This window comes from Lithobates pipiens, unplaced genomic scaffold, assembly GCF_037356315.1.
Source record: "Lithobates pipiens isolate NorthernLeopardFrog02 unplaced genomic scaffold, aLitPip1_a1.2 Scaffold_13, whole genome shotgun sequence".
Taxonomy (NCBI): Eukaryota; Metazoa; Chordata; class Amphibia; order Anura; family Ranidae; genus Lithobates; species Lithobates pipiens.
In genome coordinates this window covers 444,255,180-444,281,674 of record NW_027507718.1, presented here as the reverse complement: position 1 = coordinate 444,281,674, position 26,495 = coordinate 444,255,180, and the positions used below count along the sequence as shown (strand labels likewise).

The 26,495-nt window shown below is 41.5% G+C and overlaps 1 protein-coding gene across 4 annotated transcripts in view; it reads right to left on the bottom strand.

Annotated features, from left to right (window-relative positions):
• KCNIP4 (potassium voltage-gated channel interacting protein 4) overlaps nt 1-26,495 on the bottom strand; it is an 871,913-nt gene that overhangs the window by 129,798 nt on the left and 715,620 nt on the right. For 3 of the 4 annotated variants that reach the window (XM_077477713.1, XM_077477712.1, XM_077477711.1), the window contains exon 2: nt 23,324-23,448. In XM_077477713.1, coding sequence (XP_077333839.1) covers nt 23,324-23,448 — 125 coding nt within the window. The remainder of the gene's footprint in view (nt 1-23,323; nt 23,449-26,495) is intronic. The other variant, XM_077477714.1, reaches the window with a different exon arrangement.

Genomic DNA, 26,495 nt, shown 5'->3' with positions numbered 1-26,495 from the left:
AAATAGCTTTACTCATTGAACCAGTCACTAAGGCCCCCCATAGTCTATTGAGACTGATATATTTGTATTTTTATTGCTGCTAAAAGCTCAATAGCAGGAGCATGGAAAAAAAACCTTATGCCGCACACACACGGTTGGAATTTTGGGCCAATATTTGTGTGACCGTGTGTATGCAAGAAAAGTTTGAGCCAACATCCTTCAGAAAAAAATCCACGGTTTTGTTGTCAGAAAATCCGATCGTGTGTCCCTAAAACAGCCATGGGCTCAATATATGCTTTCTTATGCTATGGCTTCATTATCTATGGAAGCGCTCTTGGTTTTCTTTGTTTTATTTTTATTTTTAATGTTTTTTGAGGTTTTTTTTCTATTCTCTCTTCTCTTGTTTTCTTTCTTTTTTTTTCCTCCACTGTGTTGTAACTATTGACAACACAGTCTATGTAATCTACAGGGAAAATTGGAAGCTTGATTGTTTTACTTTGTAGGGAGTTTCAAGTTGTCATTGATTTTCAGTTAAAATGCTGTATTGTTGTCCGTGTACCTTTGACACTTTGGCATGTTCACTGTATATGGTACTTTTTCTTATGTGATATCATTGCATTCCTTATTTTATATTGTGGTAAACACTTTCTTCTTTAGTGATTGTATACTTCTGACATGAAATATGAACAAAGCTTATCCCTCTATAGTGTGTACTTGTCTCAGTTAAGAGCACTAAGGGCTTGTTCACACTTGACTACATTTCTAACGCTTAACAAACATTGGGGGGTCGGGGAGCTCTACCAGATTGACAACCTCAGCTCTGTTCCTGTGAGCTGTGTGAAGGGGGTGTGTCTCTTCCCTGCAATTAGCTCTCAGAGCTGTAACTTCAGCTTCCCCCCTTTTTTTGACAGCTCTGTAAGCTTTATAAATTCAGCACCTTTGAGAACATTGCAGATAAATGGGTACAACTTTTGTAGGGGGATTTGTTTCATCTCTGTGTATCACCTTAGGTCAGTGACTTTACTAGGTATATGTAAGGGTTTACAACCATTTCAACTAATAAAAATATTGAACATTTTGCACTAACAGTTCAATTTTAGGACACACTTTTTTTTGTACATCCCCTGTTTCCAAGGTTTAAGTAGGCTTAAGTAGTACTCAAACGGACCTCAGAGGAAGGGGATATACATCTTGAAGGTGTGTCCTGCAAATTTAACTGTCAAATGAAAGCTTTTTACATCTGCACTAAAATTATGTGAAGCAACAGATAGCCTGCAGACAAAGGACTTGATGGCCAGAGGCTTCAATAGGTAACAGGCAATGCTTTACTGACTGAGGAAATCTTTCATTCTAATCGACAAAAGGAGCAAGAAAGGCACAACAGCCTCATATTTTACCTCAAACATCACTTATTAATGTATGAATAAAATGTATATACTCACCAAATCCAAGTGGCTGAATGCATGTAATAAAGTTACAACTCAGAAAGGGAAAGCTATACAATGCAAACTCAAACCAATGATGGACAGCAGAAACACAAGCTGATTTGTTTTGAGGGGTAATGTGACAGACCCAACCTGGGCAGAGGCTTTTGGAGAGGAAAAGAGGCAAGCCTCCTACCCACTGATTATGGCCCATGGAGAGAGAAGATCATTCTATAATGATGGATAAAGACATAATGGAAGCTGAGAGCATGGTTTGGATAACTTCTCTGAATAAGGACAATAAAACTTTCCTTCTGGAGTGGATGGAAAAGTGTATTATTCGTTCTCTACAGGTTAATGGTCAGAGGGAATATGCTGGCCCTCCTGCAGACTGGGTTGGAGAGGCTCCTTCACTTAGGACAGATTTATTTATCAACAATATCCCTTAAGAAATCCATGAAGATAAATGAATTCCACTGTATCAGACTGCTGTGACATTGTTTGTCTTCTGATGTCTTGTCTAGTTTACAGAATACACAAGTTTGTGTCTCTTCCATTTTATCTCTCCCATTTTGTACCTTTCTTATTGTTAATTGGGTCACCTATTGTTTCTGTCTGTGTGCTAGTATTGTGTCCACTCCATCTTGCTAGAAAACTATTGTGAGATGTTATATGTTGTTAATTAGATTACTGGGTAACTAAGTTCACTGTTGGTTGTTAGCTGTTAATTGGATTGGTGTTTTAAAAAGTATTAAAAAAGTATGGGAAAAAAATTTCCCATAAACATCGGACCGATGCTGCATCTTTCCCCCGCCACATCTGCGCTAAGAACCGTGCCATCGAACACCGCCGATGGTTCGGTTCTCTTGACTCCCCCAGAGGAGAGCTGCTGCCTGATTCAACCAACGTTTATTGGAGCATTAAACTGTGGAGGGGGCAGGGAGTAGCCATCTCAGCGGTTCGCTGGGAGACTGAGACGGCCATCAGTTTAGGCACCTGGCATATCCAGACTTCATTGTCGTGATGACGCGGTGCCTGGAATGATTCCATTGACTTCAGCAGAGAGCGGACTTCAGACCACTCTCTGGTGAAAACGAGTCACAGGAGTGCAAAACAAATTGCACTCCTGTGACCCTAAGGAGAGGCCAAACCAAACACGTAAAAAAGAGCCGCTTATTTTGGTTGATGTAGTGTTGTATATTTGGGATGTGGTACAGGTGATATCGTCATCCAAGCCCGCCAAATATGTTTTCATCTTCCTTTATAATTATGTATATATTTTATTAAAACTATATTTTAAAGTTTATCATTTATGATGAGGGACCTTGAAAGCTTATATAAAAATGATCCACTTAAGTTGCATTCGAGGCTACAGCAAAATCAGCACAATCAGCACAAATGGTGGCTATATTTGCATTATATTTTTCTGTTGCTTCAACTAATATAAAATCAGTAAATTATATTGTTTATTCCATGCTGTTTTACTGTAATTTTCTTCTGGAGGACAAATGTACATATTACCAAAATATGGGCCACAAGTGGGCAATCAATTGTAGACTGTGGAAGCATGATTTGCATTTTGTAGTTCTTATATAAGTTCCTATACTTAAACAACCATACAAGGACCATATATGATACTAGCAGTAATTTTGCCTATTAATAATAATAATTAAAAAAAATGATATTGCTTCAAACTATCTACTTGCAGCTGAATTTGGAGTGTCTCTGCTCCAAAGATGCAATAATAAAATAACACTAAAGCCAACAACAGTGCAGGTCCTAGCTAGCAAAAAATACAGTGCCTTGCAAAAGTATTCACCCCCTTGGCATTTTTTGTGTTTTTTTGCCTCACAACCTGGAATTAACATGGATTGTTTGAGGATTTGCATCATTTAATTAACAGAACATGTCCACAACTTTGAAGATTTTTTTTTTTTTTTTTTTATTGTGAAGCAAACAACAAATAGGACAAAATAACAGAAAAAAATCAATGTGCATAACCATTCACCCCCCTAAAGTCAATACTTCGTAGAGCCACCTTTTGAGGCTATCACAGTTCCAAGTTGCTTTGGATAAGTCTCTATGAGCTTGCCACATCTTACTGTTGGGGTTTTTGCCCATTCCTCCATGCAAAACAGCTCCAGCTTCTTCAAGTTGGATGGTTTGCACTTGTGAACAGCAATCTTTAAGTCTGACCACAGATTTTCTACTGGATTGAGGTCTGGGCTTTGACTAGTCTATTCCAACACATTTACATGTTTCCCCTTAAACCACTCAAGTGTTGCTTTAGCAGTGTGTTTGGGGTCATTATCCTACTGGAAGGTAGCCTCAAATCACACACAGAGTGGTACAGGTTTTGCTCAAGAATATCCCTGTATTTAGCACCATCCATCTTTCCCTCATCTCTGACCAGTTTCCCAGTCCCGACTGCTGAAAAACATCCCCACAGCATGATGCTGCCACCACCATGTTTCACTCTGAGGATTGTGTTCTTTGGGTAATGTGATGTGTTGGGTTTGCGCCAGACAGAGCGTTTTCTTTGATGGCCAAAAGGTTCAATTCTAGTCTCATTCTACCAGAGCACCTTCCTCCATACATTTTGGGAGTCTCCCACATGCCTTTTCACAAGCTCAAAATGTGGCATTTTGTTTTTTGCTGAAAGTAATGGCTTTCTTCTGGCCACTCTGCCATAAAGCCCAACTCTATGGAGCGTACGGCTTAGTGTCGTCCTATGTACAGATACTCCAGTCTCTGCTGTGGAACTCTGTAGCTCCTCCAGGGTTACCTTAGGTCTCTGTGCTGCCTCTCTGATTAATGCCCTCCTTGCCCGGTCCATGAGTTTCGGTGTGCGGCCATCTCTTGGCAGGTTTACTGTTGTGCCATGTTCTTTCCATTTGGTTATGATAGCTTCGATGGTGCTCCTAGGGATCATCAAAGATTTGGATATTTTTTTATAACCTAACCCTGACTTGTACTTCTCAACAACATTGTCCCTTACTTGTTTGGAGATTTCCTTGGTCTTCATGGCAGTGTTTGGTTAGTGGTGCCTCTTGCTTAGGTGTTGCAGTCTCTGGGGCCTTTCAAAAAGGTGTGCGTGTAATGACAGATCATGTGACACTTAGATTGCACACAAGTGGACATCATTTCACTAATTATGTGACTTCTGAGGATAATTGCTTACACCAGAGATTTTTATGGGCTTCATAACATAAATACATACGCACATGCCAATTATGTATATATGTTTCTAATTTTACGTCGCCAACTTAGACTATTGTGTTCTGATTCATCACATATAATTCAGATTTAAAAAAATTGAACTAAAGGCTGTAATGTAACAAAATAGTTAAAAAGCCAAGGGGGGTGAATACCTTTGCAAGGCACTGTACTACTAAAACGCAGGACACCACCATTACCAAGTACAAGCAAGGGGCTCCTGATCATGTAACTACTGTGGCAGCCAATCACATTGGGCACATAATCGGGAAGTCTGTTCGACCACCAGAGCGCATAGACCAGGACTTGGCAGGTAGGGGTTAAAAAGCACTTTACTCACCTTATCCTGTGCTTCCCCGGCATGATTATCATGGGCAGGCCCTCAGTATCCTCACATAGAATGCAGGATCAGCAATGCCTGCATTGTAAGGGATGATGTCACAGTGTCTGTCACTAATAGATTGACAAAAAGAAGCGGCTTTGGGGACTGGTCGCATAAAGAGGGGGAAGCATGTTGGGTTGAGGCATTATAATAAGTAAAACTGCCTTTTTATTGTACCCTACACAAATACTAGCAAAATATACTACTGAAACACAGGACACCAGCAGTACCAAGTACACAGAACACCACCAGTACCAGATTCTGCATTGTAAGGGATTATGTCAGAGTGTCCGCCACCAATAGATTGCCAAAAACAAGTGGCTTTGGGGGTCTGGTCGCTCAAAGTGTAGGAAGACTGTTGGGGCGAGGGGATATAAGTAAAACTGCCTTTTTATGGTACCCTACACAAAAACCTGTATTTAATCCGTGCAGTGCGAGGGACTATGTATTTACCCTGGAGTTCAGATATAAACCATGAAAAAATCCAGGCATTTCCAAAGCTATAAACTCTGTATTGTTTTATTGAGCAGTGGAGGTTGTTATATAAATGTTAGCATCCACCATCCATCTCCGTGAACCTGACTCTACCAGAAACACAAATGGCTTTTCATTAAATAAATGAAAATTAAAACGAAAATGAATGCCTTGTGCAAACATCTTGAAAGTAATCAAATCAGTACCTTAAATTGGGATCAATATCAGCAAGTTGCATCCCTCCCTGGGCCAAAGGGACATGTAATGCAATATAAATCAATGTTTGATTAGATTAGAATAAATAGAGCGGTGTCTTTACCGTAACAATGTCTAGGCCAAGCGCTTTGCTTTACTTTTTCTTTTTTTTTTTTCTCAGAAGTCAGGACATGTGGGAGCAGGACTGAACAAAAGAGCATTTACTATGTGCACACCGAAACACATTGGTGGGTACGTCTGACATAGGATAAAAGTCTTTATTAGACAATTTATATGCTATTTAACCACTTAAGGACCGCCGTATTGCCAATGTACATCATTACAATGGCACAGGCAGGCACAAGCACGTACATGTACGTGCCTGTCTTCCAGCGGGTGGGGGGTCCGATCGGACCCCCTCCCGCTGGATACGGCGGTCCGGTTGGCTGCAGGAGCGATCCATGATGAGGGGATGGCCGTTGGTTTCTAGGCCATCCCCTCTCGATCGCTCCTGGCCAATGAGAAGCTTCCTCCCACTGTGTATTGTATACACAGGAAGGAGGAAGTGATGTCATTCTCCTCGGGGCGGTCTTTTTGACCGGACTACGAGGAGAAGACAAAAAGTAAGTGTGCACCAACACTACACTGACATGTAGGTACACACAGGCACACAATTTTTCTGATCGCTGCATTAGTGTCGCTAGGTAGCTAGTTATTTTTATAAGTGTTACGGGTGACTCTGGTTAGTTTGCTTTTTATAGCATCAGGGCACCCACCATTTATAACCCAATAAAGGTTTAACCCCCTGATCACCCGGCGGGTGATATCAATTAGGTTTTAGGGTCAGGGTCTGCGTCACGCCAGGCAGCGCTAGGTTAGTGCCAGTACCGCTAACACCCACACGCAAAGCATAAACCTCCCGTAGTGGTATAGAATCTGAACAGATCAATATCTGATCTGATCAGATCTATACTAGCGTCCCCAGCAGTTTAGGGTTCCAAAAAAACGCATCGTTAGCGGGATCAGCCCAGATACCTGCTGGCACCTGCGTTTTGCCCCTCCGCCCAGCCCACCCAAGTGCAGTATCGATCGATCACTGTCACTTACAAAACACTAAACACACAACTGCAGCGATCGCAGAGTCAGGCCTGATCCCTGCGATCGCTAAGTTTTTTTTGGTAACATTTTATATTTAAATCCGGAAGGCAGTGCTTGGTTTTCGGGGTCCCGCACGTGGCTAGGCTCCCAAAAAGTCCCCCACATGTGGTATCCCCGTACTCAGGAGAAGCAGCAGAATTTATTTTGGGGGTGTAATTTGACTTATGCCCATAGCATGTGTGAGCAATATATCATTTAGTGACAACTTTGTGCAAAAAAAAATAAAAAATTTAAAATTCCTGCAACTTGTGGCAAAATATAAAATATTTCATGGACTCAACATGCCTCTCAGTAAATAGCTTGGGGTGTCTACTTTCCAAAATGGGGTCATTTGGGGGGGTTTTGTGCTATTTTGGCATTTTATGGCCTTCGAAACTGTGATAGGTAGTGAGGAGTGAAATCAAAAATTTGCACCCTTAGAAACCCTGAAGGCAGTGATTGGTTTTCGGGGTGCCGTACGCAGCTAGACTCCCAAAAAGTCCTACATATGTGGTATCCTCGTACTCAAGAGAAGCAGCAGAATATATTTTGGGGTGCAATTCCACATATAACTATGGCATGTGTGAGCAATATATCATTTAGTGACCACTTTTTGTAAACTTTTTTTTTTTTTTGTGTCATTATTCAATCACTTGGGATAAAAAAAAAAAAATTCAATGGGCTCAACATGCCTCTCCACAACTTCCTTGGGGTGTCTACTTTCCAAAATGGGGTCATTTGGGGGGGTTTTGTGTTATTTTGCCATTTTATGGCCTTCGAAACTGTGATAGGTAGTGAGGAGTGAAATCAAAAATTTGCACCCTTAGAAATCCTGAAGGCAGTGATTGGTTTTCGGGGTGCCGTACGCGGCTAGACTCCCAAAAAGTCCCACATATGTGGTATCCCCGTACTCAGGAGAAGCAGCAGAATATATTTTGGGGTGCAATTCCACATATAACTATGGCATGTGTGAGCAATATATCATTTAGTGACAACTTTTTGTAAACTTTTTTTTTTCTTTTTTTTGTGTCATTATTCAATCACTTGGGACAAAAAATAAAATATTCAATGGGCTCAATATGCCTCTCCACAACTTCCTTGGGGTGTCTACTTTCCAAAATGGGGTCATTTGGGGGGGGGGGTTTGTACTGCCCTGCCATTTTAGCACCTCAAGAAATGAGATAGGCAGTCGTAAATTAAAAGCTGTGTAAATTCCAGAAAATGTACTCTAGTTTGTAGACGCTATAACTTTTGCGCAAACCAATAAATATACGCTTATTGACATTTTTTTTTACTAAAGACATATGGCTGAATAAATTTTGCCCTAAATGTATGACTAAAATTGAGTTTATTCGATTTTTCTTATAACAAAAAGTAGAAAATATCATTTTTTCTCAAAATTTTCGGTCTTTTTCCATTTATATCGCAAAAAATAAAAATCGCAGAGGCAATCAAATACCATCAAAAGAAAGTTCTATTTGTGGGAAGAAAAGGACGCAAATTTCGTTTGGGTGCAATATTGCATGACCGCGCAATTACCAGTTAAAGCAGCGCAGAGCGAAATTGTAAAAAGACCTCTGGTCCTTAGGGTGTTTATTGGTCCGGGGCTGAAGTGGTTAAGAAGGTACACAAAGGCATTAGGCACATTTCATGCCATATATTGCCATATATTCAATTGACCCTTCCTTTTTAGATTGTAAGCTCTAACGAGCAGGGCCCTCTGATTCCTCTTGTACCAAATTGTAATGTAAGGTCGCGTACACACGGGCAGATTGTCTGTCCAACTTAGTCCGCTGAACAGTGTTTCAGCGGACAATCCGCTCGTGTGTGGGCTTCAGCGGACTTTTTCAGCGGACAGTCTGACGAACAAAGTCTTACGGAATTTCCGTAAGACAGTCCGTTCAAACTTGGTTTTGTCCGTCCAAACTTGGTTTCAGCGGACAGTCCGCTCGTGTGTAGGCAAGTTGGACGGACTAAGTATGGCGCATGCTCAGAAAGGGTTTACACGGCCGAAGGTTGCATTGCAGTGTATAGGACGTCGTTTTTCTAGTCCCGTCGTACGTGCTGTACACGTCATCACGCACGCTTTCAGCGGACTGTCTGCTCATCGTGTGTGGTCAAGTCCGTTCATGCAAATTTTGAACGGACTGTCTGTCGGATTGTCTGTCGAACTTAGTTGGGCAGACAATCCGCCCGTGTGTACGCGGCCTTACTGTAATGTCTGCCCTTATGTTGTAAAGTGCTGCGCAATCTGTTGGCGCTATATAAAACCTGTATTATAATAATAATATAATAATATATGAAGTCTATCTACCAGAATGCATAATAATTATTTAATTATATATAATTACATTAGTATGCATTTCTAAAGCGGTAAATCCCGCTTTGTTATTTTTACCTACAGGTAAGCCTATAATAAGGCTTACCTGTAGGTAAAATGAATATCTCCTAAACCTGCACCCTTTAGGAGGAATTCACCCTGGATGCAGCCAGTGACATCACTGACACATGCACTCTGAAGATCCGGTGTACTTTGTCCGGCCAATCACACAACTGGAGCATGCAAACCTAGCACATTATACAATTGTCTTACAGGTGTTTTTTTTTTCTACCAGACACAGACTACAACCGCTTTCACATAGAATTTTATTTACAACGTCATCACGTAAGTATGCATCCAGAAACATTGGTTTATGCAGTCCAATTAAAAGGGAATGCATGTGGTTGCAACATGGTTGGTCAGCATTTCCATGGTTACAAAAAGGGCACAAAGAGGTGACATACCGCTTTTCAAGCGCCATTTAAACCACTTCAGCCCCGGAAGGTTTTACCCCTTTAATGACCAGGCCATTTTTTGCGATACGGCACTACGTTACTTTAAGTGACAATTGAGCAGTCCCTCGACACTATACCCAAATACAATTGATGTCCTTTTTTCCCCACAAACAGAGCTTTATATTGGTTGTATTTGATCACCTCTGCAGTTTTTATTTTTTGCGCAATAAACAAAAAATAACGTCAATTTTGGAAAAAAAAACAATATCTTTTACCTTCTGCTATAAACCATATCCAATAAAAAAAAAAAATAAATTTCTTCACCAATTTAGGCCAATATGTATTCTGCTACATATTTTTGATAAAAAAATCCCAATAGGCATATATTGATTGGTTTGCACAAACGTTATAGCGTCTACAAAATAGGGAATATATTTATGGCATTTTTATTTTTATTTTTTTTACTTGTAATGGCAGTGATCAGCAATTTTTAGTGGGACTGCGACATTGCGGCGGACAGATCGGACACCTAACTGACATTTCTCTAGTCATCTGTCCAGGACAGCACTAGAGAGATAGGCTCCACCTCCGAAGGCAGGAAACACATCACCAGATCTTTAAAGGGCGGCTCCCGTCCCTTCTTCCTCAGTCTTTGTGTTTCCTCCACAGGAGGAGGAGGCTGGATTAAATGTAGCTGATGCCGGCACCTTCCTCCCTGATAGCCCGGGGAGGGCTGGCGTTCCCCGCCTGACTGCTGGATGATCGTATCTGGCATGGGTCAGGTGGGGGGTGGGCGTAGGCATCAAGTTCTGGCCTATGAAATGCAGGAGGCCTATGGAACGCAGGAGGAGGGCGAGGACTTCCGGCAGACCACTTCCAGGTCACGCGGCGAGAGTGCACAATGAAGCCATGGAGCCTTATTTAAGCTCCAGCCACAGAGGCAATGCTGCACCACAGTCTGATAGAAGGAAAGCCTTTAAACAGACAGTCTGCCTTTTACAGTGAAAGAACAGAAAGCATGGATACAGCTGAATCGTGGCAGTGGAGCCGAACCAGCTCAGGTAGGCAGACACAGGGGTGCCTTGGACCTACAGGGCTGGGGGGGGGGGTGATGGACTACTTGTGTGGCCCATTTTTCTTTCCCACCTCTCTTTTTAGACAGGATATGGACTAATGAGTCTTGCGAATCCTGTCAGCGGCTGGTGGGGGTGTACATAGGTGTCGGGGAAGGACATCCTAGTTTGCAAAAGTTTTATGCTGATGGTAGCTTGTCATTTGTTTCCCTTCCTTTTTTCTCTTTCTCTTCTCTCCTTCTCTTGTCTTAGGCTCTGCCCAAAGAACCAGAGAGGTCGGGGGGAAGAAGGGGGGTGTCCATCATGTACGAACAACTGGGTAACATACAAAAAATTCCAGATGGAAACAATTTTCACGGTAAAGTCAATGCTTCCCCCAGATTGTTTCATGGCCTCCCTCGATCTGAGGGACGCCTATCTACACATCCCCACCCACGAGGACTCTTAAAAATATTTGAGGATAGCAATCCAGTGGGGAAAGAAGATCTAACATTTTCAGTTCAGGGCCCTACCATTCGGCCTATCCTCATCCCCAGGATTTTTACAAAAATCCTGGCGGAAGCACTGGCTCCCCCGAGATTGAGAGGGATCTCAGTCATACCATATTTGGACGACCTTTTATTCTTTGCCTCCTCCGAGCGCCAATTACAGGGAGATCTGCAGGCAGCCATTTCCTTTTTAAAAAGACTGGGATGGCTGATAAACAAAGAAAAGTCGCACTTAATCCCGCCGCAAGTCTTACAATACCTGGATTTCTTGGTGAGCTCAGTGACGCAAAAGATTTTTCTCACAGGGGAGAAAGTAGAAAAGGTGAAAGCGACTGCAACATTTTTGCAAAACAATCAGGCGATTTCCCTCTGATCAGTTATATCAGGTCTGGGTCTTCTGGTAGCAACAATTCCTATGGTTCCATGGGCAAGGGCCCATTTCAGGTGCCTTCAGGCCAACATCCTGAACAGCTGGGACAGAGTGCAAGAATCACTAGACACAACCATCCACCTATCTTCAAAGACCAGAAGGTCTCTGTGGTGGTGGAGAAAAGAGGAGAACCTGGTACATGGTCTATGGTGGTCTCTTCCAGTATCCGTCCATATCACCATGGATGCCAGTGCTTAGGGCTTGGGGGGCCCATTGGGGGTCAAAAATAGCCCAAGGGTGCTGGGAGTAAGTACAGTCCCAAAGGTCAGCCCACTGGAGGGAGTTACAGGTGATCAGGGAAGCACTAAAAACATTTGCCAGAGATTGGAAGGGTCCCCATGTACAGGTCCTCTAACAGTGGGGTAGCAGTCTCTTATCTAAACAAGCAAGGGGGAACAAGATGTGCATCCTTAATCAGACTAACAAGTATCATCTTGTGTCGGGCCGAGAGAAACCCGAAGTCGGTATTGCCAGTCCATCAGAGAGGAGTGGACAACCTCCTGGCGGACTTTCTGAGCCGACACCAAGTGTGCGAGTCAAAATGGTCCCTAAACAGAGAAATATTTCAACTTATAGTAAAGAAATGGGGTCTCCCAGAGGTGGACTTGTTCGCCAATAGAGCAAACGCCCGGGTTCCAGTGTACTTCTCGCTAGAAAGAGAAGCAGGGGCCAAAAGGATAGATGCCTTGGCCCAAAAGTGGGCCTTTTCCACTTGCTACGCCTTTCCCCCAGTCAAACTTATTCCTCTAGTCCTGAGGAAATTTCTTCAAGAATGGGGTTAGACCCACTAGTTAGAGATTGTACTAATGACACTGGCAGGGAAGGGGTTAACATCAGTGGCAATTAAAGGGTTAACTGTGTTCCTGATTAGCAGGAACACTAGATCACAGTATCTATGCCTGACAGCACGGCGGTCTGCTTGTTTACATCAGTAGACCGCCGTTCTGTCTTTACGGGGAGCAATCACGGGTGGCCGGCGGACATTGTGTCTGCCAGGTCCACCGATTGGCTTCCCCTGTGGCCAATCAGCACACAAATGCCGCTCCAGCGGCGCAAGTGCTTCCCAGTGGCCATTGACAAAATCACATACAGGCACGTGATTTTGCATAATAGAGCAGCCTTGCCGCGGTATATGTACTGCAGGCGGTTGGGAAGTGGTTAATAATGAGGTCCCCTTTTAAAAGGGTGGAAATGATAACCACACATCTAAACAAGCCCTTAAGCAGGCCATAGATGGTTTGAATCTTGTATGGGCAGGCTGAATGTACCCAAGATTGATCAACTTGAGTGCAACCAGCTGGTCAGATTTATAGCTGCTAGCAATAATTACTGTGTTTTCCTGGTGTTAGCATACACAGTGGAGAGGGGACTCTCCACTGTCAGAGTACACTGATCAGTGGCTGCAGCCACTGAAAAACAACCACTGCAGCCGCTGTTGACATTACCACTCAACAGAAGTTGATCTAATGATCGACTTCTGTCGAATAGGAACGGTACACATGGATTGAAATTCTAATTTAAATTTTGATCCATCTATAGCCAGCTTTAGTTTTGGTTAAAGAGGGGAAGGGTTAGAATCATTTTTCAATGATCAAAGAAACATTTTTCCAGGGAGAATGTGGGGGGAATTCTTCAACAGCAACACAGACAGAAATAAAAATTATTTTCTTTAGTAGAGTGGGAAAATCTAGAAGCCCTTACAGATTTAAATTTCTGCCTGTGTCCTTGTTGTTGATTTTTTCCTAAATTTTTGTCTGGTGAAACCATTGTCAGCAGGACAGGTGATTAAATCTCTCTAACAGATATAGCAGTACAAACCAACAGAAGCTATAATCCTTTTCCACGCTATCCAAATCTAGAAAAAAAAGTTTCTGTCTTGACATACACTTCAAACTTTTGACAAATTAGGGGAACCCCCAAACCAAAATTAAAAAGATGACTCTCCGTGCATCAGAGGGGGGCGAGGTCACCCGGGAACATCACCGTGTGGCCCCGCTCTCAGTCATATAAGACGTTTCAAAGCAAAGATGTGTCATATGGCAGGTGCCTCCCGTGGAGGCGGGTTGGTCGCAGCTTTGTTTTTTTGTTTTGTTTTTTCAGTCTGTCGGCGGAGCGAGGGAAGATGAATGGACTTTGTGGGACATTTTTATTTTTTTATTTTTTTAATAAAGGACTTGTCCTAAGCTGTGTCTTGTCTTTTGTACCATTTTGACACTTTTTTTGTGAAATGGTAGGGGTACATTTGTACCCCATTACCATTTCACACCGGGAGGCTGGGATCTGGGGGTCCCCTTGTTAAAGGGGGCTTCCAGATTCCTATAAGCCTCCTGCCCACAGACCCCCACAACCACCGGGCAAGGGTTGTGGGGATGAGGCCCTTGTCCCCATCAACATGGGGACAAGGTGTTTTGGGGGGCTACTCCAAAGCGCCCTCCCCATGTTGAGGGCATGTGGCCTGGTACAGTTCAGGAGGGGGTGCTCTCTCAGCCCCCCTCTATTCCTGCCTCCTACCTGGTTAGGTGCTTGGATAAGGGTCTAGTATGGATTTTGGGGGGGACCCCACACCATTTTTAAAAAAAAATTGGGACAGGGTTACGCTTAAAACCCATACCAGACCCGAAGGGTCTGGTATGGATTTTGAAGGGGACCCCCACGCCATTTTTTTTAAATGTTGGCGCAGGGTTCCCCTTAATATCCATACCAGACCTGAAGGGCCTGGTATGGATTTTGGGGGGACCCCCACTCAATTCTTTTTTATATTTTGGTTTGGGGGTTCTCCTTAATATTCGTATAAGACCCAAAGGGCCTGGTAATGGACATGCCTTTTTTTCAATTACTTATTTTATCTGTATTGCTGGGACAGACAATTCATTATAGCCGCGAGTACTTTTAAATTACTTTTTTTCCTTTAGAAATGTCATTTTGTGCAGGGACTGTTCTAAACACGGGAGAAATGCGCCACTTTACAGGCATACTATAGACATCCCCCAGGTATGAAATTTAAAGGAATATTTCACTTTTAATGTTTCACTTCAAGCATTATTAAAATCACTGCTCCTGAAAAAATGGCCATTTTTAAAACTTTTTTTTGCATTGATACATATCTCCTGGGGCAGGACCCGGGTCCCCAAACACATTTTATGACAATAACTTGCATATAAGCCTTTAAAATTATCACTTTTGATTTTTCATGTTAAAGCGGGAGTCCGCCGGGAGTCCGCGGTTTTTTTTTTTTTAAAAAGCCGGCAGCTACAAATACTGCAGCTGCTGACTTTTAAAATAGTGACACTTACCTGTCCAGCGCGTCCCGCGATGTCGGCACCCGAAGCCGATCTCTCGATCGTCTCTCGGGTGCTGCCGCCGCCATCTTGGGTATGGGAATCAGGAAGTGGAGCCTTTCGGCTTCATTTCCCGGTTCCCTACTGCGCATGCGCGAGTCGCGCTGCGCAATAAGGATGGACCCGCTGCCTCTGGGATCTGTGTGTTTCCCAGCAGGCAGCGGGGGAATTTCGGAAAGGGGCGTAATCTACGCCCCTTTCCGCAGAGAGCTATCCCGGAAGTGGGTGCAGATACCTGTACTGTACAGGTACCTGCACCCCCCTCCCCCCTGAAAGGTGCCAATTGTGGCGCCGGAGGGGGGGAGGATTCCAATGAGCGGAAGGTCCACTTTAGGGTGGACCTCCGCTTTAATGTCCCATAGACTTTAACTGTGTTTCGGCGGCTTTCAAATTTGCCCCGAACACCGCATATTGTTCGGTGTTCTGCAGAACATTCGAACAACCAAACTTCAGCCCGAACTTATGCTTGGGCCGAACCGTTCCCCCATCCCTAAAAATTAGGTACCTTGTACAACTACTGTAACAGGAAAATAGAAGTAAGATGATGAAAATGTTAATTGTTAATACAATGCCTATCTGAATACATATCTACAGTATTTTGGTTGCTTCAGGTGGGTTTTAATGCAGTTTTCTTGCCTGTAACTAATGTACTCGGCTCTACACGGTAGCAGGCGGAGATATAACATTTATGCAAGCTTTGCAGCTGCACAAGTACATTCTTTGGGATTTAGGGGTCCAGTTATACCAAATGAGAGTCAAATGAATGCTGAGACCCTGTTCTTTTATGATGTAGCTGAGGACACTACTCATTTCTATTTACCAGTCTTTCTATACACAGTGTATATATATTTTTTTCACTTGGTAAGCAGTTGAATGGAAGATCCAACATTAGTCTTGGGTCCCTTGGCATCCACCAGTGCATGATAGTATGGTAAATATGTACTAATCAGGCCTTCAGAGAATTACAGTTGAGCACTCTTGGCCTATGAAATCTTTGATATTGTACACTTGTTCAAGTAGATCCCTCTTCCGAGTTTTGTTATTGTTAATTTTTTTGTGGAGTTTACTATTTGCACCACTTTATCCTTTCTTGCATAAGGCTGGCCATAGATGGTTCGAATCTTGACTGGTTCAGCAAAAACCGACTGAGATTCAAACCATGTATAGGTAGTCTGAATGTACTAGCGGCTGGTATAGTCGCTAGCATTAATCGCTCTGTTCTTCCAGCGGGGACTGATCCCCCCACTGGAAGAACACAATTGCTCAGTGGGAGGGAATTCCCTGTCATCACTGTCTGTTGCAGGAGAGAAATGTCCTTGGTCTATGGTCGGCTTAAGTCTTTCTATATTGGTGATTTAAAATGAATGGATTAATAATTAGAATAATATTTGACATCAGCACAATATAAAACCTCTTCTATCTAAGTATGGCAACTGATAGAAAGTTTATAATGTGTATCCTTTTATACCTTGAAATACAGCCCTTTTTATCTTGGTATCTCAGGAATAATAAATAATAATTATAATAGTAATAGATGTTGATTCAAAATAAAACCTTGTATAACCAATTTTGGCACCATAGAGAAAGTTCCATAATACATTTGCCCTTTTAATCTCACACAATGCAGTAAGTATCCTTTCCATTAGCATTTCTGTTTTAATTGTCATATTCAGTTAAAGAAATGTTTTACTCTGGAATAATTGAATTTTTATCACACATATGCTTTTTTCTTTGTTTGTAATGGAAGCATTTTGTAGATGAAGATGTCATTTTGTAAAATAATTCAAAATTATTTGGAAATTAAGGGACTAAGTGCAAAGAAATATTGTATTCATTTAATAAAACTTTGTCCTAGTGAGGAAACAACAATCACTTTAAAAGTTGGTCTTTAGTATTTATCCTAAAAGCTCCCGTTTTTGCAGCAGCCTTCGGCGAGTACACTGCAAATACTATGCCTTGAAATTAATTCATTTAGTAAATGCCATGAGGTAGACCTGCCCTTTATTGACAAAAAACGCATTGTCAGGATTCAAATGGTCAAGTTATAGGTCAGGGGCTTCCAAGGGAAACATTTCATTGTGACATTTGCCATCATTTTTTATTATTTGGGTGATATAATAAACCTGATGCAACATTTGACATATAGTCTTTAAAGTGAAATAAATGAAAACCACACTAGTTCATAGGTTTATATATCTGTAAAAAGAAGCAACAACAGTTTACATGGGCTTCATTTGGCCAAAAAAAGGATTTAAAGGACCTATCCCTTAATGATATACCATTAAAGAGGAAGTAAACACTGATGTGTTTTACTTCCTCTTTTGCTCCCTGCAAATAAAAGCATAATGGGCTAGTATGCATTGCATACTAGCCAGTTATGTGATACTTACCAGCAAACAAATCCATCGCTGTCCCCTGTGCAGGCTGCGTCTATCTTTGCCCCTCTTCCTTCCAGGGGCCACGGACTCCGGCTCTGTGACTGTTCGGAGCCGCGTGACGTCACTCCCGCGCATGTGCATGGGAGCCATCAGGGCCAGACACGCTGAGGGAAGAGTTTCTTCACAGCGCATGCGCCTACTTATTTCTAGGAGATATTCAGGGTAGCTACAGGTAAGCCTTATTATAGACTTATAGAGGGGTGGGACCTGCGCAAATCGTGCCACTCAAATAAAATACACAAATTCAAACTAATATAAATATGTGCATAAATATAATGCCGTGAAAAATATAGTCCATAAAACAGCACGGATAAAAATATAAAAAATGGAGAAGGGATCAATGATATAATAATGATAGAATGTCCGCTCCTCAAGGCTCCCAGAACTCTCACCTTCAAACGAAGTGAATAAGCAAATCAAACAAACTCCAGGATTCTCTTATTTCATTCATAAATAATAGCCATCAGGAAATCCAAAGAAGGGATGTAGTGATTCCGCCACTAGAGGGCCAGTCCCAGCTTATAGAATAGGTATATTTTTCACGGCATTATATTTATGCACATATTTATATTAGTTTGAATTTGTGTATTTTATTTGAGTGGCACGATTTGCGCAGGACCCACCCCTCTATATCCATTATTTGATAGTTTGTGTTCACTATTTTGTCCTGCTGCATTTTTTAGTTAGCATTTGCACTTTATATCACTCAGGTTCTTTTTCACAGCATCTGTGTTTCATTAATTCTGATTTTGGATTTTGTTCCACTTTAGTCACTCATTACCACTTAGCGGCGCGAAGGCTGACCACTTTCATTATTATAGACTTACCTGTAGCAAAAAGTGGTTGTAAGGGTTTACAACCACTTTAAAGGATCTGTTACTGACGGCTTGGTGCCAGATACCTCAGCATACATTTAGAGGTCTAGTGGTGTCCATGCCTTAATGGATCAAGCCTGTATTGGCAAAAAAAGGGGGCTGTGTTTGTTGGCCAAACTGGGACCTACTCAATATTAGGTGGGTATTCATAAAGTTATGGTTGATCATTGTATATCCATCAAGGTATGCTATAAGCAAGTAAGTATTTTGCATTTTGCAGAGTAGAGTAGGGGCTGGCCAGACAGAGATTACATTGACGCAGTTGAGAAGCTTGAATATGTGTTGCAACGTATGTGAACCAAACATCCCTGTTTTTATGAAAAGTATGCTAAGAAATGTTTAGGGGGTGTAGAGGGTTGATTCCGAGTTCTTAGAATAGTTTCTGCTACAACAAAAGATAACCAAATAATTCTGGATGCTAAAAAGACAATACCTGTTTGTAGCGAAGTATGTTAAAAATAAAAAATAATAAGATTGTCTTCCTTTATAACCACAGTTTTTTTTATAAGCAAACTCTTCAATAATTTATAGGAAAAATGCTTACAAGTAGTTTGTAGCAAAATAAAGCTAAACAGTGCATTTTTCTTATGTTAGACTGAAAAGGTACAGTTGTGAATGAAAAAGTGACAGAAGAATTAGCCCCAACTAGAGCAATGGATAACAGGGTTGAAACAGTAATACCTTTTTGTTCACCTTTCTATAAATCAGCCTACATGTAATTGATATTAGGGGTGGGCCAAATGGAAACCTGTTCGGTTCACACCAGAACTTCTGAACGCAAAAGTTAGGATGCAAATAACGAACCCCATTAAAGTCAATGGTACCCGAACGTCAAAAATCAAAAGTGCCCATTTTGAAGGATAATATGCAAGTAATTGGGCATACAATGGTTATAGGGGTCTGGGTCCAGGTCCTGCCCTGGGGGACATGTATCAATAGAAAAAAGTCTGTGAAAAACGTCATTTTTAAATGAGCAGTGATTTTTTGATTTTTTGATTTTTAAAGTGAAAGAAAATGTGAGAAAGTCCTTGCAAGCTGCCTTTATTTTGCTCAGCAACAGCTGGAGAGCCAGTGTGTATGATGAGGCCACAATGTAGTGCACTGGGAACAAGATTAGAGATTTTTTGGATACATTCTTGTATCACTTTGACTTTGTATAGAAGTAACGGGTGTGTAAAAATTGGTCTTTGGGTGTCGATGGCGCCTTCCCACTGTAACCCTATAGAGATATTCTTGATGAAAGCAAGAATTGGCCTTGCTTTAAAAAATTGCAATGATATGCACCTGTCAAATGGGGGCAGAAAATGGATGTTGGGGGGTGCCTTCCCACCATAACCCTATAGATGTGCTCTTGATGAAGGCAAAAAAAACTGCAATGATATGCATATGGTTGGTGTTTTTGCCACATTTAATGTGCCTGAGACACAATTTGCAGATAGTAACAGTGTGATCTGCTGCAGATGTGCTGAAAAAGGCCCAAACAGCTGAGCTTTGGGGAGTGGGCCCGGCGGATAACAGCTGCAAAATGTGATGGAATAGGGTGGCTGCTCTCCACTCTTTCTTAATGTCGGCCTCTTTGGGGTTGTGCCGCCTCACCTTCAGTTTCTTCCTCTGCTCTATCTGGCATCCAAGTTGCATCTGTGACCTCATCATCATCATCATCATCTCCATCTCCTCCATCTTCATCATTACCACTGGAGACAACTTGGCAATATGCTGCGGCTTGGGGAACATGAATGCCAATTTGTCTACCAGTGTTCCTCCTTCTCTCTATGTTCCTGTCATTCTCAACCTCAGAATCAACATCTGAATCCAGTAATGGCTAGACATCATCAAGGAGCAAGTGGCTGATGCTGTGGTCAAATACAGCTGACTCCTCAACGGCTGATGTTGGGGCTATGGTAGGAATCGATGTGGACAAGGAGGCAGGTGTATCCAATCTGGCAACTGCAGGGGACTGCACACTTCTCTCTGTTTGCGTGACAGAGGATGAGGTTGCATGCTGTGGCTGGATTGCATGGATGAACTCACTAAACAGAGGAAATTATGCCATGCCTGAGGACTGACCACCAAGTCCACCTTTGCCTGTGGACACATTTGTTGCTGGCCCCCTTACAGTGCCAAGGGAACGTCTGCTTCTCCTCGTTGTCCTCCCAGACATTATTGGGAGAGGGGCCGGTGCTTATAAGCAGATGTAAAGAAGAAGTTGAAATCTGTACATAGATGCACGTTAATCAATGTAAAGAGGTGTTTGTGCACTTTGATTTGAGTGCTCATACTACACAGACACACTCCATGGATAAACTATAATATATTGCAATATAATGCGCCAAATGTACAGTGACGCACAGAACTATAGGACGTTAAACTGGCATTAATGCACACAAAGGTAAATGGCATTAAACTGGCAGTAATGCGCAAAACTATATGGCGTTAAACTGGCAGTAATGCACACAGAACTATATGGCATTAAACTAGCGGTAACACACACAGAACATTATGGCGTTAAACTTGCAGCAACGCACACAAACTATATTGCATTAAACTGGCAGTAATGCAATCAAATGGTGTTCAACTGTCACTACACTAATGCTATCTGGACTGTCCCTACTCTAGCTATACACTAATGTAAAGATTACCGACACGGTCTCACTACACTACACTGAAACTATCTGAGCTGTCACTACTCTAGCTGTACACTATGCAAAGCTGAATGATGGTCCTCTTCACTACACTGACACTATCCCTAGACTGAAACTAAACTAATATTCTACACTGAAATTGAATCAAAATAACACACTAACTAATAAATAGCACTGAACAGAGCTCTGTTCTATCTCTCTCCACGCCAAAATCACACTGAAAATGACTGCTATTTAAAGAATACTTTTATGCTGTGGGGCGGGATTGAGCCATGATTGGATAAAGTCATGATGGCAGTGTCCAATCATGACTCTGACAGTGCTCTGTGTCCTGATTGGCTGAAACATTCAGTGCTTCAGCCAATCAGGGCTTGCAATGCACTGTTCAGAGCCGCAATGCATTATGGTTGGTTTGTGGGGGCGAACAAACAATCAAACTTATGCTTGGGCCAAACTGTTTGCCCACCCCTAGTTGATATATGGAAAGGAAAGGGTTATCTTTTATAAAAATGTTATTGGTAGACATAGCAAAAAAAAAAAAAAAAAAAAACCTTGGGAGCAGATAGGTTGCTATAGCTATAAAAACAACTTTGCTTTATAATAGGAGTATTTTGGGGGGGAAGTGCACCCTTATGGGCATCATCTGGTAACTGTTCTGGAATGAAACATACATCACAACTGTTGGCAGTAACGTACTTATGTAATATTTCCAGGAACAGATATAACAGATGCTAATTCTAATAGGCAAAATGTATAGAAACATGAGCCTTTAGGGGGGAAATTAAATAGTCTTGGTGTGCATCTGGATATAAGTCAGTGCTGTCTGTATACACTGAACCACAGGGAAAAGCAACTACTGCCATACCACAGTGATAGTTTATTAAAAAAAAAAAAAAGAAATGAACAGAGAACATGAACCAGATGAGAGCAAAACATTTTTATCAAAGACCAAAGACAAGACTGCTGGACTTGGATTTTTCATCTCAGACCCTTTTGAAATGGAGGGCTCACTGAGTGTCCTGTGATGTATCCACAACGTTACATCAGAAGACAACAGCTAGACTTTTTAATTGGCTCATGCCTTTAAATTTCAACTCTGAGAGGACAGACCTGAAAGCAAGACAGACCATGAACCTTGGTATCATTGCTGTCATGATCCAGCACTTTTGCCCAGGAGTTATATCTAGACTAGTCAATAATTACAGTGGTCTATGATTAGCTGCAAACACAACAAGCAGAAACAACAAATTAGTATTCATATCTTTTTTTAACAACTGTCCTTTAATAAGGAGTTATTCTATTTAGTCTTTAATGAAACTATGTTAAAGTGACCTGGAAATCAAGGAAAACACCTCCCATAAGAAGTTGATATTAGCATGGCCAATTTAATTTAAAGTAGACAAAAAAAACAATCATTAAAATGCCTTATTAGTTTTATCCTGTACGGGGAAAAAATATACTAATTACTTACTAAAACTGGAGAGAATAAAATCTGGTCTAGCTCTGGATAAAAAACAATCATCTTCCATGTTTTCTTTGTCAGAGCTTAATTGAACAACTATGCACAGCTGTACCATAGTTTGCACTGTCCAATTTTAGTAAATAAACCCCATGATGTTTTCCCTCTGAAAATAATGGTAAGTACTCCAAGTCTTTTAAGAAGAAGCTGCGGCACAGTGCAGACAGCGATTTCTTAGAGATATTTGGACTACTCTACATTTCCCAGATCTTACCAGAAGAAGGATAAAGCCACGTGTTGTAGCCTAATTCCAGGGCAAGGGGGTGTGTGTGTGTGTATTATCTAACAATTTTCCCCTACGAGTGATAGATTTAGACTGAACTTGAAATTGTTTTAGCAACTGAGAGTCATGGACAAATTTTAAAATCGGGTCTTACATTTTAGTTGCAAAATCTGCTTTCAATCTCTTTCCATCAGCATGTTTCTTTAAAAGTATAGGCAGTGTTCAAGCCATTAAAGTCATTGATCAGACACACCCTGTTATGCAGTAACAAAATGTTGATTCTGTTTTTTCACCCAGTCACATGTGCCCCTGGTGGAGACAAGTCGCCATACAAACACCCACTGCGCAGATAAGGTGCACCATTGTTATATCATCAGGAAGCCAGCCCAAGCAATAATGTTCATCTAATGCTGCAATGCATGGAGAAAGAAATTGGCTGAAAGAAGCTGGTGGAAATCATCCTCATTGTGATACCAAAAAAATATGAAAAAAAGGTCAAAATTGTATTTCATAAAATAAATAAACATGGCAATTGTTTACACACAGTGCTTTAGCTGTTATCCAGGTACATTTTAGATCTATTTTAGGGTTGAGGAAAGTGAATTCCTCACAGTTTGTCAAGACCAATGCATCCTCATTTGTTGTGACCTTGGAGATTTAATGACCTTACTTCATTTGAGAAACATTTAATCATGAAAATAATAAAGCATCTCACGTTTTTGAATCCTCTGTAGAGAATCTGGAGCTCCTTCTTTGTGAATTTAGTCTGTGCTTCGAGCAACTCGAGGGCCTCGGGGCGATGCCGCACTGTGGCCATCTCCAATTCATCTTCCACACTGTCTGTAGAATAATTAGCAAAATTTTTAAAATTAAATTAAGGCAAATGGGATTCAAGTATGAGAACTGAGAGAATTTTTTTTTTACAAAGGACTAAACAGCAAAAAAAGATCCTCTGAGATTTGATGCTGTATTAGTCATTTACAACCATGTAATAGTTAGAGTGCCTTTATTAGTTCAAAAGAGAAAACTTTTTAATAAAGGCGTTCCTGAAAGTCCTTACATAGAAAAGTTTAACAAGTGTACAGTATTTCTGTGTTACCAAACTAGGTTAAAGAATTTTTAGAAAGAATAGTTAAGGGTTCTCAATACAACCAACCCACCTCCCTAACCACTCTGAAACCAATCCCTATATCAATATACACTTGAGTCCATGTGAAAGTGGATAATGGTGGCACATGGCTTCATAGCAACATTAGAAAACATAGCTCATTATGAATGTGTATCTTAATTCTTCCCTTATGTTTTTCATTATTTTGTTTGAATATATTTTGTTAAAACATGACAAGCAGTTTCCCATTTTAGAGAACTGAGATAATACAATTATGTTGGAGCATTTAGGTTCCATCACATACAGTTATATAATTCTCAATGTGATCTTTATTGCATGGTTACAATGGTCCTGCTTGGCACAATGTAAATATGACAATCTTATACTTGAAGGACCACTGTGAAGGGTGACAATAACTGTAGTAGTTGCCGCTGCTACAGTGATTGTCACAATTTTCTGGATCTGTCAGAAACCATGAATCAGATTGCGACAGAAGTACAGTTAAATCACACTTGTTTAATAATAATAAAAAAAGGTAAACAGCGTAAACATAGTCAAAACATACAGGATCTGGAGCCAGAAGGAATATCAGCCAAGCAAGTCTTTAACAGGAACACAGGAGAGTGTATCTAGAGACATGACCAAGGGGAAGGCAGAGATCATCTGGACTGAAAGGCTTAAGTAGGCAGGACTGATCAGCAGGATATCATCAACAGGGGAGTCACCGTGGAGAGATAGGAGCTGTCAATTAGCTGAGCGGACAGCTTCCAGAAAGGATGCCCTGACAGGATCCTTGTCCTTCTTTTCTGCATAGTTACCATAAGGATTTGCTTGCTTGGCACTGTAGCCCTTCACAAAATGCCTTGTATTTTTTAATGAATACAAGCTGTTCTCTTGGACAAGGTAAAGATGCTGGGTGGTGACATCACAATCCTCAGTGCATCCAAACAGTGAGTGCCTAGTGTTCATTAAAAAAATACTAGGAGTTCTGTGAATGGCAGCATTGCCAAGTATGTCACTATGCAGAATGGATTGCGGCAATCACTATAGTAGTGCTAACTTGTAGGTAGGTAGAGGTTAACACTGCCCCACTTGGCAAGGGAAGGGCTAATTATGCTTCTGGGTTTTCCGTTTGGCAGGCTTGGTTGGGTCCGACCCATTGGCTCTGTGTATTATAAAAGGGACAGGGGTCCACACTCAAGGGGCTTAGAGCTAGAGAGATGTCTTATGCATCACCGTTTCCGGAGTCTTAATTGCCAGTTTTATGCCATTGAGGGTTATGCCACTATTAAGGGAGATTGCTGGGACTTGCAGTCCTCCCGGAAAAAAACTCCTATGGTTTCTGTCAAATGTGGAATCTCATCCTATGAAGGTATGCTACCACAAGCCTGAAGTTAGGAACTAGGGATGTTAGGCAAAGACTGCACTTTATATTGGACTGTTACCTGTGAATGTCTTCATGTTCAGTTACTTAAGTAAAACTTTTAAATGTTGTCCTGCCTGGTCTGAAGTTATTCAAGGGGTGTCACACATAGTCTACAGCTTGGGTCAATTAAAGCACATTGGGGTATGACATCACTTTAAGCCCTTGTACATTTTGTCAGACGGATTTTGTCCGAAACTGGTGTTGCATACACACGGTCGGACAAAGTTGTTGGAAAATCCGATCGTTCATAACGTGATGACGTTATTTCGTTACGACGGAACTACGTTCAGGCTAGTAGCCAATAACTTTGGTCTAGGAATTTGATCTGAGCATGCGTGGAACTTTGTCCAATCGGAATTCTCTACAAACGATCGGACAAAGTCCGATCGGATCATGTTGTTGGAAAATTTTATAGCTCAGCTCTAAAACGTTGTCGGTCGGATATTCCTACAGAAACAGTCCGATGGAGCCCACACACGGTCAGATTATCCGACAACACGGTCCGATCGGACATTTTCCGTCGGAATGTCCGACCGTGTGTACAAGGGCTAACAAAATGAAAAATGGGGAAGGCAAGAACTCTGTGCGTCCATCCTAAATGCATCAGTGACCATGGTCATGTATAATACATCGAGAGAGTTTATTAGAGACCAGTTGTCTGTTCCAGTAAATGTACCTCATGTGTACGAAAAGTGACCCTGTTCAAAGTGCCTAGTGTAGCCCAGAAGAACCCCCCCCCCCAGGGTGACCCTTGCTTGGTGTCCAATGAGTAGGGAAACATGGAGAACATGACACCTTATCTATTACCCACAGCCATGCTCTTTACAGATTATTACAATGATCCTCACCTTCCATAGAAGTCACTCATATATAAGATTTGCATACTTACAATGTGTCAAGCTGGACCAATGCAATAAAGATCATACCAAGACTTGCAGTGTTTAAAAATGACAAATGCTTTATGATTTAGTGAATGGTATATATGGGGTGTATAGTGAGTATGCGAGTATATCAGCATGAGATTTGGGCAGCTGGAATAAAAAAAAAATTTTTTTGGTAGATGCAGTCATACGTCTGACATCAGACATTATTTAGTGCTGTTTGTAATTGCATGGTTCTATTGTGATTGCTGCAAAATTTGTGAGGTTGATATGTAGAAGTACTGTAGCCAAAAGTGCCATAGAGCAGGAGAAAATTACTGTTATAGACCTTCTCTGCTGATTCTTTGATTGTTGCCTTATAAATGGATTGACAGTCATCTCTGAGATTAACAAATACATACCTCCCAACTTTCTGAATTGATAAAAAGGGACGCCTTTTAAAAGCAGTAGGTAGTTAAAGGATACATGCCTG